The sequence below is a fragment of the Semicossyphus pulcher genome, unplaced genomic scaffold (genome assembly GCF_022749685.1).
Source record: "Semicossyphus pulcher isolate SPU_LCO1_2020_fin unplaced genomic scaffold, fSemPul1.0.p SCAF_1, whole genome shotgun sequence".
Classification (NCBI taxonomy): domain Eukaryota; kingdom Metazoa; phylum Chordata; class Actinopteri; order Labriformes; family Labridae; genus Semicossyphus; species Semicossyphus pulcher.
This window is the reverse complement of record NW_027211603.1, coordinates 32,057,334-32,073,465: the sequence shown is the minus strand read 5'-3', so window position 1 is coordinate 32,073,465 and position 16,132 is coordinate 32,057,334. Positions and strand designations below refer to the sequence as shown.

The window sequence follows — 16,132 nt, the reverse complement described above, 5'->3', positions numbered from 1 at the left end:
CAGATTGACAGGAGGGCAATAGATGGCTAAGGAGCCGAAGATGCCTCTGCGACAGTAATTCACAATGCTTCACAGAGGGTAACATCTGGAGAAGGAGCTGAGCTGTGTGAGAGGATCTGAAATGATTTCATGTTCTCTGTTTACAGTTTGTATTTGGTGAAGCGATTTTACAGCTGGAGGTGGGATGCCAGTGATTTTAGATGACTTGCTTTTAATCTGCTGGAGTTTGTCATGAGTTTTCCTCTGATATTGTACCAGACTGTGCACAGTATAAGACAAAGCATTAGTGCTTAGCAGAATGCTGGGATGTCTTATACGTCAGTTATAAAGAATAAACAAAATTATAACATTAAAATGGGAACTGCATCGTGTACAGTACATTTTGTTTCTCTTCTGAGTTGTCACTAAATCTGTATCAGCAGTATATGTAACAGCAATAGAACTTTAACTATACTTCAATTTGCTTTGATTTACCAAAATGAATAAGTTGGTGGGTCTCCTGTAGATACCTACAATTAAAACTAATAATGATAATCTGCTATAATCTGCTATAATCTGCTGAAGCTGAATGTTCCTTTTAAAGCTGTCTTTAAACATTTGTTTATTCTTGTGCCTCTGGTAGACAGTGAGTCTGTGTGTGTCCATGTGCCTATGCACTTGTGCATGGTGGGTGCAAGGTAATTTTTATATATGTGGAGTGTTTTACAAGTGTTCTTAAACTCATTTGTTGAATTTTGTTCTTGTTTCACTGTTACGCAGAGTTTACCTCTGTATGAGATGTGCTATATGAATGAAAATGAATTGAAATGCACTAAAAGAAATGAAAAAAAAAATGTTCCATTTACATCTCTGAACCAAAACTGCAGTGTCTTAAACACAGAATAACATGAAAGAGGCTTTGCATATACGACAAGAGCAGCCTTCACCCAGAACAGGGCTCAGAAAAAGGAAAATGCAATATCTTTCACTAACCTTGTTGTTGTAATGCAAGTCACACACAAACAGCAGAAACAAAGAGCTCCTCTCATTGTGAGTTTGCAGCCAGCCAAGAGTAACGCATACTAATTTCTTCCTCTGATTAAAAGCAAACAGAACTATTAAAGTGAAAAACATAACCCTTGAAGGCAAAATGGTTATTTTTCTATCAGAGGACATTGCGGGGGTTCAGTGTTTTACTGAGGGGAGGGGTGGGCTTCATGAGATTACACACTTTCATGCTGTCTGCAACCAGAAATAAATGCACTATTTATAGTGGATAAATGATGTGAACCCTCTCCCCATGTGGCTGTGCTGCGGCTGTGTGACATTTAGGGGGAAATGTGGGAATGGGTGAACGGGAAGTAGGGACAGATGGGTGGCAGGCGGGGATCAGAGGAGCAGTGGTGGTATGGATAACTATCATCATTTTAGACAGCGATGTTTGATCAATACCTGCGGTCGCAGTGTGGGATGAGACACAGCAGGAGGAAAGAACTGGGAAGGTACGGCATGATCTCAGAAAGTAAGTCAGGGGCGTAAAGGATGAGAAAACAAAAACCAGAGGGAGGGCGGCAAAAAAACAAATACTAGAGAGCTATTCAAGTGTGAGAGGAAACCAGAAGAAAAGAAGAGCAAAAGCATTCAAGCCTTCAAGACAAAAAACAAATAACACATTTAATGCATTCAATCCTGGCAGTGAGCTTTCATCATGAATCTAAATCATTCTTATTACAAATACACCTCAAAACACAGCTTTCAATATGAGACGGCTATCGACCAAACAGCCGACTGCTATTCTAAGTCCAGCCAGCTACTCTATTAACATTGTTTGATGGTATTTAAATTGTTTAGATTAATGTGTTGTGATTCACACTGTGTTTACACTTTTCGAGGACTAGCCTTGGTTTAATAACAATGGCAGCATGAAAATAGAAGAATGTTCCTGTCTGTCTGACTCTGTCCTGCCCCAAATGAATGTGCTCTACATGAATGTGTGCGATCAGCTAAGGTTCTTGTCCTGCCGAGAAGTGAGCAAAAAGTCATCTTCGGTGTGTGACAAAATAACTGACAACAAAACATATTAAGAATTGCTTTGATTGCTAAGACAGAGGACTCCACCATTAGATGGGCTAGTTTGGAGAAACACCAGTGGCTGCAACTTTACAACAACTTGATTGATGCACACTAATATTTAAAAAGTCCAATGAAAGCGCTGCATTTTCCATGTAGGCTTCAAAGAGATTTATGGCCTTTATGGATGAAGGGATAAACTAAATTATCTCATTTACATTTGCCTTCTTTTTTTTCACAAGCGAGCCATGTTTAAGTTGCAATCACACATCCAACAGGAAATGTTATACAGTATACATTTTATCCATGTTTAACAATGTGGTTATCCTGCCATTGACAATATTGTCCCACTTCATTTTTAACAAAATGAATGCTCATACTTGTATATATGTGTACATGGTGAAATAGTGGCATTAGAAAGTTCCTGAACTCACCAGATGTGGGCTTCTACATACAAAACAAAAGCCCAAATACAGGGTGGGTATGCCTCGTTACCCACTTATTGGCTACTGCATATCCTGGCGGAAAGATCCGCTATAATAAAGATTCTTCTTTTTCAGATAAGTTGAGAAAAATGCCATCCATTAAAGCCGGAAATCAATTCACATTTGGAGCTTATATGGTACAGTATATGGCAGTAGATGATTTCACAGAAAGATTTAAAGGGTGATATGTTTGCATGTTCTCCTTGTGTGTACTCTGACATACTCCCACAGTCCAAAGACACGCTAGTGAGTTGGTGACTCTAAAATCGACCATCTGTGTGTCTGTCTCTGTGTCAGCCCTGTGAGTGACTGATGGTCAGTCCAGGGTGTACCCCGCCTCTCGCCCAATGACTGCTGGGATATGCTCCAGCCTCCCTGCAACCATAAACAGGATAAGTGGTAAAGATAATAGATGGATGGATTTGTATTGTGTATGATACATAATGTCTGTGCAGTAGGTATGGAGCTTTAGGTAGGGCATGTTTAGTCTTCTGCTTACACTACAGCTCAGTCAGTCAACAGTGGATGAATACAGGCATTTGTGTAAATTCACAGGTAAATGTCTTGATTCAACAATGCAAGCTGTTTTTGCTAAAATACTCCTGGCTTTTAAAGACAGCGAACCAGAAAAAAAAGGGACATGTGAAGTGCTGGCTGTAGCTCATCTTGTTTGTGTAGACAGAACAAAACTTGTCATGGCAGTGAGTTTTGATAGTCTGGTGATTTGCTATCACGACTCAAAAAGACAAAAAGGCAAAGACAGTTCCTTTCTAAAATGAGGGACCCACAACACTTCTTGTCAATAACTTGCTGAATTACCATGAATGAAATGTCAGCTCCCTTTCTAGTATAAATCAGTAACGTAAGAGCTACATAAACTCTTTCACTTCCATAGTGGAAGCTTGTTAGCCTTGCTTGCTTGCTTGCTGATATGAGATTCTTACTGATTTCTCATCACTTTCTGTTAGGGATGGGTCATGAATTTTGAATATTCCAATACTCATTACTTTATAAATACTCGGTTCAAGCGATCTTTGTCTCTTCTCAAAAAGATAATTTTGCATTGTTTTGACCGGCACCTGGTTGTGATGCGGCACACAGCCACCAGACGAGGTGGCTGTAGCACATCTGAAAGCTGTTTACTAGCCGCCATTAAATAACAAAAGAAGACGAAAGCATTGTGTTGATAAAGCTGGTGTGGCACTGTGAGATTCTGAACCCGAAATACAGTATATGCAGAGGGCCTTTCTCAAACCGGACACTCCGTTGCGTTGTGACCTCAGTTTGACATCACACTCACAGCTGAAAGGAGCACCCTTTGTTTAGGTAAAGGGATTACTTCCTCACTCGCCTCACTCTGGTGGAGACGGGAAATTTGTGTAACCATGGTTTCATGTCACACAAATAATAATAAAAGTTACATAAACACCAGTGAGGAAGAGTCATTAAAATCACACCACATCATGAGGAAAATAAACTTCAATCTTCCTTGGCGACATTTCTTATCTGTAAATACAGTTTTCAAACTCACGTTAATGACCTGATGAGTTCCCTACTAGCATAAAACGCTTCAAACTTTTTACTTGTTTCATTTCTGGAAAAGAAATGGGTTGATTATATCCTGAATATAACGTTAACGTTGAGACTTTAAGGTTAGTTTATTATTTCATGGTTGTCTTATTTAAAGCATTTTTCGTTTCTACGTAACGGGTAATAACACAGAACTTTTATTCTCATCTCATGACGAACAAAACAGTGTTGCATCTGGTCAATAAGTCAGCATAAGTGCAGACCCGCTGGGGAAGGTTTTCACAACCCACTCCCACTGCACACTCAGAGGTTTTGGACAGCACTCAATGTGGTGGAAGCTCCAAGCAAACAGGCAAACAGAGTTGAAGTGTGCAGGGAGAAGGAGTAGGGGGTGGTTTGAGAAAGGCCCAGGGACTTCTGCAGCCGTCAGAGCTCTGTGGTAATTCTCTCGATCTTCGAAGAATTGTCTATCCCAGTGAATATCGAATAGTGTTTTTGCTTGAAATGCCCATCCCTACTTTCTATCTTAGAAATAAGTATCCCCCCTAAATGGTGAAATGCTCCTTTATTGAGACATGCAGACAGCTCAGTCCAATCTGAAACAACTTGTCACCTTTAATGACTTTGGCAGGAAGATCCGGGGAAATATCTGCAACTTGTTTAGATCTGATTGTTTCTAGTTGCTTACTGTCTTGTTTACAACCTGGCTGCTAGAAACAACAAAAAATGAACAGACAAAATGCCATATGTTTCTTTGCAGGGTGGAAAGCAGAGGAAACATTTTCACTGTTTAAAATTGAGCAATATGACAGACTTGTTTTTGCACAGAAACAAAAGAAAAAGAGGCAGTGAGATTTCACACAATCTTCCATCACAGTCTACCATAGACTTGCACACACACACACACACTAACACACACACACTAACACGCGCGCGCACACACACACACACACACACACACACACACACACACACACACACACACACACACACACACACACACACACACACACACACACACACACAGCAGCCTTACCTCTAGTCGTATGTATTCACTCTGCTCCTTTGAGATCAGGTTTAGGATGGTGCTGCTGTGTTTGCGGGTTCGAACCAGGACTTGAACCCATGTCCTCCGCGCCGACAGCGGGGAAGCCAACTGGTAATGCACGTGACTGTGGCCATCGAAGGAATACTCTTGGACCTCTGGTGATGGTACACACACAAACACAACAGTCAGCGTGCTATGACTTGGAATAAACAAAATTAAAGTTTTAAATGTAACACAAAGACTTCATACAATTAAAAGGTTCTTCACTCCAGGAGGACCTGACCTTAAGTAACTTCAGCTAAGTCAAACTAAACTCCCCTCTATGCAGGGAACTGGTGGCAGGACAGACTATGCTAAACACACATGATAGAATATGTATGTGTGGTTTAGCTGGGGTTATGCTTGGTTCTTCTTTCTTTGACCCATGTTCCCAGAAGTGGATCTTGTGCACTCCATGCAGAGTTAACCAAGCACACCTAAAATGTTTTCAGAGCCGTTCTTCCATCTCACAGCATATGCAAGTTACATTTCCCTCCGTCTGTCACTTCCACACCTCTCCTTCTTTGTCTCTCTTCCATGTAACTTTGACAGAGCTGAGTGGTTCATAACATCCTCCTTGAAGGCAATATTAAACCCCACATTTTTGATTTCCTCTATGCATGCAATATGCCGCTGATCAACCATGTCCATCCAATACTCTGTGTTTATCAAGGCCAAACTGCCCTGAGTGTGAGACTTGTGGATTCCAAATCAAATTAATACCATCAGTTTTATATAAATAATATTACTTTTCTAAAATAAGTGTGTTTATTTAAAACTTGGTCAACTTTTTGAAGCAACAGCAACTTAGGGAAAAATGGAAGAATGTTTTCTTTCTGAGCAGTTTTGTGACTATTTCCTTGATCTTTGTAGACACTATTCTGCCTTATATAACAATATTATCACGTTATCATCTTAGGGACAATAATATATTTAGATACTGCAAAACTATATAAAGCAGAAAAAGAATAGCTTTGTCTTTCTTTCTAGTTATAATACAAGCCATTTTTTGTTTGTCTTTTCAGTCGACAAAAAATGTATGTGAATTAGGGATGGGCACAGATATTCGAATATTCGATTATTTTAAATGACGTTTGTATTCGACAATAGCTGTAGCTTATGGATTTCAGTTTTTTTTTTACCTAAGGTTCATTAAATATCACTCATTAGCTTTATCAATCATATATTGTTTATTAAACGTGTATATCAATGTCATTTAAAATATGTAAAAAATAAAGAAAAGTATGCCTGGCACAGCAGCTAACTTCATTATTTAAATCTCCAGAAACGCCGCCAGGATTGGACCGGATCACATGGCTGTATTCTCCAGTGCGTGCATAACGGACATTGGCAGTATTAATATCTGTGGGCACGATTGTCGGTGCCACAGTCTGCGGTTTATACTAAATTGACTTCTTAAATATACCTCTTCGTTGCGTGTGTGTGTGTGTGTGTCTGTTCCTGCGTGTATTAGAGAGAGCGCACATCAGAATGAGCGCGCATGATGGAGGGCCTGGTGTCGGTCTCTGTTTTTGGCCTGTGTGTGGCTCGAGCAGAAATCTCCCTGAGGTGAAGCAGGTGTGTATAGAGACAGAGATGAGCATGTCCTCGTCTTCTGGCATCACCAGATCGACACCAAACTGAAAGCAATATCATGATGTGATGAGACGAGGGAAACTTTAGCTTACCGTCTCTGTCCTAAAAAGCCTTTTGGATTATATTGAATTACCATGACCTGGATGACTGAATACCTTCACAGATAACATAGTATTGACTTTATGAATTGAAAAACTTGTTCCATTCAAGCACATTTGAGAGAGTCCTGTTAGGTTGCTTCACCAAAAGGAGAACTAAACTAAAGTCTACTCAGCCTGGCAGAGAGCGCTGCATCAGCAGAAAGCATCTCTGGAGCTGCTCTCCTCATTCTGCAGGAAGTGACAACAGGTGGTAAAGGACCAGGGCGACGGGGGTCATTAAAGACAACGCACAGGAGTTCACAAGAAGCTGCTTTATTCAGTATATAATGACCCTTATATGGATGCAGCTACGGGCCTGCCTGCTGCCCTCTGATTATAACAAGAGTTACGTGGCAGTAATAAAGAATCCTCTACGGGAAAGGGAAGTTCTTTGCCTGTTTATGCTTGAATTTTAAAAGAGTACATCCAAACTGCATAAAGTTTGCCATTAAGTATTGTGTGTGGTTAATGTTACAAAGACATGGACAAGAGGTTGCTGATAACATAAGTAATTAACCCTGGTTGGTTTGATCAAACAATGTCTTTCAAGCTTTGTTCTCTTTTAGGTGACATGTTGCCGAAACAGGAGGTACACACACTTTGTTTATGAGGACAGTCAGCCTCGCAGACTGAAACTTTACACTGCAAATAAAAAACAAACTGGGTTTACCCGCTCCACATCACTGACGCTGCGAGAGAAAACAGCCTGTAACCTCTTAGTGTCTCATTTTATCATCTTTAATCCTCACATAAAAACGACCATCATGTTTAGCTGGACTACATCTGAAGCTATAAGCTTTGTGACACTGTGCTGATTGTGATAATTATAGGGCTTGTAAATTCACATACTTACAATAATCACCTCACTATAACTTATATATAGCCAGGTATATTTAGAGGCTGTTTCATTTAATAAACTGCAGTGTTGTAGCTAATTGTGCTTGATACTTTCCAGCATTAAGTCAGAGGCAAAATATCTTTCAGGACAGTTATTTTGTTTGCTGTTAAGGACTTCATCCACCACAAATTTTATGTATTCCTTTAATACACAAGTCCAAATAAGTTTGGCTTACCCTCCTCACACTGGTGTCCTGTGTATCCCGGCACACACTGGCAGCTGAAGGAGCCCCACTCGCCGTGACAGCGACCCCGCTGGCCGCAGGACGGATAGCCCATGTTGACACAGCTGCTGTCGGTGGTTAGGCAGCCCGGAGAGCTGGACTGAGAGTCAGCGGGGGAGCCCAAATCATACAGCTGAATGGAGGAGATAGAGAAGAGGAGATAGAGGAATAATGAAAGGTGGAGGTAGGACGGATGGGGCATGAGAAGGGAACAGTAGACAGATGAACAAAGGAATGGTGAGAAAGAAGAGAAAAGCATTAAAAAGGATAAGCATTAAAAGAAGAGGTAGAAAGCTGAGTATAAATGAAGCAGGAAGATAGGAAGTTAGAGGACTCGCCAATAACTAAGTAGCTTAAAAGCAGGAGACAAAAAGTCAAAGTGACAGCAGAGAAAGAGGCTGGAGAAGACACGGGAGAGAAGGTATGTAGCCATGAGGAGAGCCACAAAATAAATTCAAACAGAGTAAAAATGAAAGATTTCAGGAAGGCATCGTTCAAATATGTTGAAGGACGTGAGCTCAGGGATACACTTTGGCCTTTTCATCTCTCTCTTCCTTTAATCTCTCCTCCCACTGTGATCAATACCAAACACTGGAGCAATGTTCTAACGGACAAAAAGCATGGCCGGCTGCACAGAAACCTCAAAGGACGGGGGAACCTTGAACGCACAAGTTTGTGTCCCTCACAAAAACATGTCATAAAAGACATTAATATGTTCAATCCCCTCTCTGCCTCACCCCAACTTTATGAATTCTGTTGGTGCCTATGTGAAGAAGCAGGAATGCGACTGATCGTAAAAACGGACAGCAAGTCATGCCACCCGGGAGCTGCTGATTGGCTGTGACCTCCAGCAAAGAGGCGTCTTATTGGTTGCTGACCTTTAAAAAAGCTACAGCTCCTCTGTTTGCTTGGTTTGGACAGCTTGTGTTGATTGCTGCGAACAGTTACACTGACATCAGCAATCAATGACTGAAAGACACATTACAGAGTCTGCAATTGACTTAACTGTGGATCTGTGTCACTCTCTATGTGTCTGAGCAAAAGCACCCAGACTGATATGAATTGAAGTAAAAAAAACAAACGCCTGCTTCTGCTTAAATTACAAACTGTTGTTTCAGCTGAGCAGGCTGACACCCTGCACACAGAGAGAGAGTGTAGGTCGCCCTGTTTGCCAAGATTGATCTCAGGTGTTGGGTATAAAAATATCCAAGTCCAAAGGAAGTGAAATATTCTCACCGGGAGCACGTCGGTAATGTGCGAGCATTTGAAGAGGAAGCATGTTGGATCTGTGTACTTGATTTGATATACTTTTTATATCAGCACTTTGTCTGTCCTTGGTTTGAATAGACAAAAACTTAATATCAGGTGTCTTATTCATCTTTTGTATCAGTAGGAGTCAAATCAGCAGCGAAGTTTATTAAAAGACATATTTTTGAATGTAGAACTCATAATGATTGTCTTTATTGTTACTTAGAGCACGTTTAAAAGAACCTCCAACTAAATGTAAAAGCTGATAGCTAAATTATAGCCATTAACTAATTGTGCAATTTATTATCTGATTAGTCGATTAATTGTTTCACGCAGGGGCACAATGACTGGATTAATGATGTTATTCAGGTAGTATAGGCTTGTCACTGTACCATTCACAAAGTGTGGGGCAGTTCTGTATTGACTAGACGCACCTGCCCACACTGTAACACCACCACCAAAGGCCCATCTGGTGACAACAGTGGCTGATGCATAGCACTCTCCTTGACATCTCCAACATCGTTGGCGGCCATCATTTCTGCTCAACGTGAATCGACTTTCATCAGAGAACAGCACTGAGGCCCACTGGTCCCTCGTCCAGCGTAAATGCTCCCTGGCCCATGCAAGACGATGACGCCTGTGCCTGGTGGTGTGGTCAGGTACCCTTGCAGGTCGTCTAGCACGCAGACCACGCTGATGTAAACGGTTTTCGAATGGTCTGACGTGACACTTGGGTGCCTCTCACCTCTCTTAAATGTGCCTGGAGTTGAGTGGCATTCATCATCCGGTTCCGCAGGGCACTGTTCACAATGAAGCGGTCATCAGTGTGGGATGTGGCCAAAGGACGTCTACTTCTATGCCTTTCTGTGACTCTTCCAGTCTCTCTGTATCTCTGTTGCAACCTGCTGATGACACTCTGTGACAGTCTAAGCTCAGTGGCCACTTCCGTCTGAGAAAATCCTGTTTGAAGCCTCACAATGGCGAGGTACTGTTGATCAATTGTTAGGTGTCGTCTTGGTCTCATGATGTCAAAATGTGAACAGCATGATGAGGAGGACTGTTTAAATACCAATTCTAATTGAACCAGGAAATGTATTGGTCAATTCATGGATCAAACACCTGTTGTGAATTTTGCTGTTAAGCTCCTTGTTAGAGAACAGTAAGTTGTGCAGAAAGCACTGAAGCATTGAACTGTTGGACATGTGCATTCAAAAGTTTAGAGAAGGTCACATTAAATTCACCTGTAAAGGTTATAGTACATTTTAGGTTCATCCTGAAATTTCATCCGAAAGCCGAATATCCCTAACTTTTTGTGAGTAGTGTATATTGTTATCGAGATATGAACTATCCTATATCATTATGTAGGATTTTGGCCCTATCGCCAAGCCCTATGTTGCAGCCCTACTATGGACTGGACATCGATGAAATGTAAAAAGCTTGGCTCACAGACGGGGCCCTTTAACTGTAGCCAAAAAATAATATAAATATCAAAAATCTAATTTTGTGTTTGATACTATAAAAATCACTATGTTGTCTTCAATAATATAATTTATTTCCATTAAATTGGCTTTGTTTCCATACAAAGTGTTTCCAATGTGTGTCTGCAAAAATGGTTGTAAGATCGAAAAGCACCTGAAAAATACAGGCAGCAGGTTTTGTGTCTAAATATATTCTGGCAACGGATGTTTTCAACTTTGGTCCATAACGTGGTGTATACTCTTTTAGTCAAACTTTTAGCTGAGAAAAACCTACTCCCACTCAGAGCTCCCAGCATTCATGAAGCCATTACCCCTGCAACTGCAAACATCCATACTTAAAAATGGAGTGACAGTTTTGTCAAAACCAGAGAAAAACTTAAAGCAGTAATGTAACACTGTGGGCTGAAGGGAGAAAAACAAGTAGGATAATGACAGGGCGAGGATGGAGGGTGAGAAACTGACGATTGTGAAAGACAGCCAGAGGACAGAGACACAACTCCAGAATAGAAACAATTATTATAAAGTGAATACACTCCTCCTGTCTCTTTTAATGGACACATCACATCTGACCCAACCTTTAGTGAGTCTAGTTTACTCTCCTCTCTTCATTCACTCAGCCATGCATCACTCTTAATTATGATTAATGGAGGTGACATGGTCCTGACAGGCTGTACCTCTGTCTGGCTCCAAAACACAAACATGCTAATGTAATAATAAAAAACAAACATGTGTAAAGAAACAAGTAAACATAAAGCAAGCATGTCTATCAATGTCAACTACCTCTACCACACAACAAGCACTCACACATCAAGAGAAACAGATGATGTTGCTATAGTAACAAATGTGACACATTAGCAGTCTGTGATAATAAGCACAACAGCACCAAATGACAAATTACAAAAAAATAAAGGAAAGTCACACAATGCCAGAACACGTCCATCAACATTATTAATCACCAGTACGCCTACTGTTGCCTGCTCTGTGGAGATGTATTATCCTCATGTCCACCCACACACATCATGCAGACTTCTCTCATTAATACATAACATTTGTGCAGCCTCCTGTGATGTCTCCACAGAAGGTACCACACATCAGCAACACGCTTTGAGCGATGCAGCAGGAGAAATGAAGATCCTTTTATGTCCCACCTCTTGAGATTCAACAGCTTAATCGAGCTTTACAGGTCTACTGAATGGTTACAAATAAATGGTGTTTAAGGAGGCAACAAGACTGAAATGCTACCTTCAGCGCCCCTATAGGTGAAACTGATCAGACTGTACCTTAAAAAGGAAAAAAAATACTCATAGCATCTATCAGCTGTCAGTCACTTTTGTGGAGATTATTATACGTTTCAAAACACACTTGCATCATGAGCTTATATGTAGTCTAATAAGTTAGTTTCTATTTAGTACTGCAGGAGATTTTAGCTGGCTATGACCTACGTAAGCAAACCGTCAGCTGCAAGATTTATTTTTTCTATAGTGTTATTTTTTAACGCCTGTAACCGCTGCCAATGGATCAGTGTCAGACAAAGCGATTTACAGCGTGCAAACTGGAAGTGTTTTTTGACAGTTAAAAGATAGAGAATACTACCTGCGTATGACAAGATCAGCAAATAGATTCCTCTTTGTCCACAGGGACAACAAAATAAAAGTTTCTCACATAAGCTTTAAAGACCAGCTCCAGTCATGTTTTAAGACATAAAGTGCTCCGCTTGAAATAATAAATTGTGTCTGATATGTTTTTCTGCAAAATACGTTTAATTACCTTGTAAAAATCCTCCCAAGGAATATCCTCCTTTTGCCAGATAACAGGAGAAAACAAAACACTCTCTGCCATCGTTTAGTGGCAACTTGTAGCAGTAACGTTAACGTTAGTAGTCAGTAGTGAGTTTGCAAAAATTACAATGGTTACAGCTGGCTCATGCATTGCAGAAGTGGTTGCCATAGGTTGCACATAATGATATGCATAGCGTCACCCCGTCCATTAACGGGATTGGCTCCTTAGGTTTGCGACGTCTCAAACCTGCCAATCTGAAAACGTGTTGTTCAGCCTGTCCTTGGTACACTGCAGTTTAAGAGCAGACAGGCCCAGCCATGGAGTCGACTGCTTATGTTTTCCCTGATATGTCTTGTAGCACATGAAAAACACCACATGGAGATGTTTACAAGGTTAAACACTTCACTGGAGGGGGGGTTTAAGTTATCAACAGGTTCAACAACACTAAGGCCCCCTTGCAGTTTGGCAGTTAACTCCCGCCCCAGCACGCTGCCGTTTTTTTTTTTTTTTCACAGTAGTGAACACAGCATGAGCGGTGGAAACGGGAGTATAGTATCATTACTAAATTTGTATCCTTATTTGTTGAAATTTAATCCATGGTGACTGGCTAGTTGTTGTAGCGGCTAAACTGGCATGTCGGCAGACTACTCACAAGCTCATCTGCGTCGATTAGATGCGCAGAGGGTTGAAACAGCAGTGCTCTGACAGCCAGGTCAGCTTCTTCTTCTGCCGATCACTGTGATTTTTAAAACAACTTTGTTGTTCATAATGTATCGCTCTGTATGGAAAGATGAAGAGGTGCGTCCCTAGGATGTATGGATAGTGAGTTTAATGTGTCCCTTTAGATTTGAATGCGCCAGAAACGTTGGACGAGCACCTAGCAACATTACTGGGTCTATATTTAAAAACAAAAAAGCGGTGATAATGCAGTCATGCGGTTACCATCACAGCCCTAATAAATACGCAAGTCAGGTTAAGTTTGTCAGTATAACTGTCAGGAAAATATAAAAAGCAGACCATTATGTGTGTACAAAGCAGTTTCTGTAGGCCTGCAGTATATTCAGTACTAATTTCACAACTCTACAAATGCGTTACAAGGTGCTGAGGGTCCACTCTGCACTCATTTATGGACATGAGTGTTTTTTTCTATGGCTTTGGGTTTATAAATGTTTAACTTTGGGTAAACACTTTCATTTTTTACCCAGTCGTCCAATCATAGTGTAGGAGGGAGATGAATACCACAGAGACCGTCACAACCATCATTGTTGTTGTGCTGAACAACAACAACGGTGATAGATACTGTAAGTCAGATCATTGGGCTTATGTTATAAGACTGACATTACTGACTTCCTTCTCTCTTTTGGCTGGCTGGTAGGGCTTAGTCATTAACCCAGGAGTGAATGGTATTTTAATGTTAATGCATAGTCGTGTTATTCTGTTAACTTTATAGAGCTGCTGTTGAACTGAGAAAGTTTTCTTGTCCTTTGCTGAGATATGATAAGCAGACTATTTTCACATTTGTCTTCTTTTATTCATCAGCAGCACAACTGAAACAAGACTGTTTACAGCAAACACTGTTCGGTCTCATTTTATGCAGTTCTATTGTATACAAGGTTAGCTGTTATTTATGCCGAGATGGTTTAGATAAAATATGTGACTCAGATTTAAATGAAGACCTGCTCAGACGCACTAAAAGGCATGCAAGGGCTTATCATAGTTTTAAAACACCACTGTTTCTCGGTTTCAAAATAGGGACATGCTTTCATTCAAGATCTCCAACTAAGAGTGGCTGACACAGACCAGCAAGATCCGCCTCTACAGTCCCAGCAGTTGCTCATTTCTCTTATACAATTTCAAGTCACTGTTGCACTGTTCAACATGGCTGCAAGCAATACTGCAGCAAGAAGCAGCCTGTCAAAGTTTCTGTTGCCTCCTACGAAAGTGTCACAAAAGAGGAGAATTCCTGCTCCCCTCCCACTCACGCTCTTTGTACAGAGAATTCAAGAGCCATGATCAGATTGCAAGCATATATTGACTGCGGGGCACATTCATAACAGGTATACATTAGGTGTATTTATAAGTTTTGAACAGATGCAAGCAATATCAGGTTGAGACTTTATCTCTAGCAGCTTGTAACAAAGGTAACATCTGAAATAATGAGAGTTATGCATCATCTATTTTGATAATTGAGATAAACATCTTTTACACATCGTTCCGTCTTCTCATTAGTAGGAACAGTCTACAAAGACCCTGTTGGTTTTGTCCAAATACCAGTTTGCCAGGTATCACTGGATAGTTTTTGACTAGCAGGGGCACATTTTCTCACTTAGTCAGAGTTTTATTTTGCAGCCAGGGTAGAAATTGCAGCAGAAAATACAATTTTAACCAAAATTTCAGGCTTTAGAAGAAAGTGGCCTCACAAAAAGCTGTCATACCCGCGGCCTGTGTTCATAGAGAAAGGATTTGGGGTTTTGTTGGGGTTGGGCTCAGATTGTCATGGTTGAGGATGGGGTCCTTGACTTTTTTACTCCAACAGAGCAGTAGAAGGTTACTTGAAAGTCTTGACTTGAAGTCAGACTGGGTAGGAGTGGAAAGGTTCATATTCTGTCTGACTGTTGGAGTGCACATGTGTTATATCTGAAAGCGCTTTGAGGTTACAGTTGAAAGCGTAAAAAACTTCTCTTACATGGCAAAGGGTGCTGTGAACGTTGAGACCTGTTATTAATCCATTTATCAGCTAGAGTGCAGGTGTGAGTATCTGTCTGCCTGTATTGTGGCGTGCTAATGGTTGTGTGGTTGTGTGGTTATGTGTTTGTGTGTGTGTGTGTGTGTGTGTGTGTGTGTGTGTGGTTCAGGGTTACCTTGCTGTCCACAATGAGGTTGCGGATGCAGCCGGTGAAGTGTTTGTGCTGAAGCTGAGGGTAGATGTAGGGAATGTCCTCGTTCACCCCGCCGAGCTGGAGCACGTGGCTCATGTTCAGATGTCTAAAACACACAGAGGCATGGACACACAATTATAAAAAGCAGTCATGAACAATCAGAGTTTATAGTACACATAATTTGGGTACAATGGTCGGAAGTATTCTAAATCCAACGGGGTGGGAGTGTCGACACAGTGGAATTAAATACAATTTCCCCACAACATTAGTGACATTTTGCAGCCACAGCTTTAGCTTTTTACCAGCTCTTTCAAATCAAGCCTTTCTAACATTGAACACAGGAAACAAAACTGAATGGATTATTCTGTAATTCGAAGCAATCAATGATCAAATAAGTTAATAAACACAGAGACTCATTTATTTATGTATTCAGCCACTTGGTGAAGCAGAACAAGATGTTTTTTTACAAAAATATAGACACACATCACAGACCTAAAGCACCTGATAACAGTACTTTAAATGAACTGAAACAAGAAACTGAAAGTTTTTATTTTGCATGCCAGTGTGCAACAAAGTTATCCAGAAGATACCTGACTATTAGAGTTGATATTGTGACTAAGATCGATCAAGCTTACTACAATGTGCTGGGATATGAGGACATTGTGGGGCCTTATAGACCAGTAGGGGGTCTGGGGGAGGAATTTATTTACCATACTTAGCAAAATGTGAAATTCATGAGT

General features: G+C 40.8%; 1 protein-coding gene across 1 annotated transcript in view; it reads right to left on the bottom strand.

Annotated features, from left to right (window-relative positions):
* The window catches only part of LOC138589795 (neural-cadherin), a 334,506-nt gene that overhangs the window by 49,540 nt on the left and 268,834 nt on the right, over positions 1-16,132 (bottom strand). The window contains exons 30-32 of the mRNA XM_069660252.1: positions 15,375-15,498; positions 7,961-8,141; positions 5,101-5,267 (exon numbers count right to left, since the gene is read on the bottom strand). Of these exons, the coding sequence (XP_069516353.1) occupies positions 5,101-5,267; positions 7,961-8,141; positions 15,375-15,498 (472 nt within the window). The remainder of the gene's footprint in view (positions 1-5,100; positions 5,268-7,960; positions 8,142-15,374; positions 15,499-16,132) is intronic.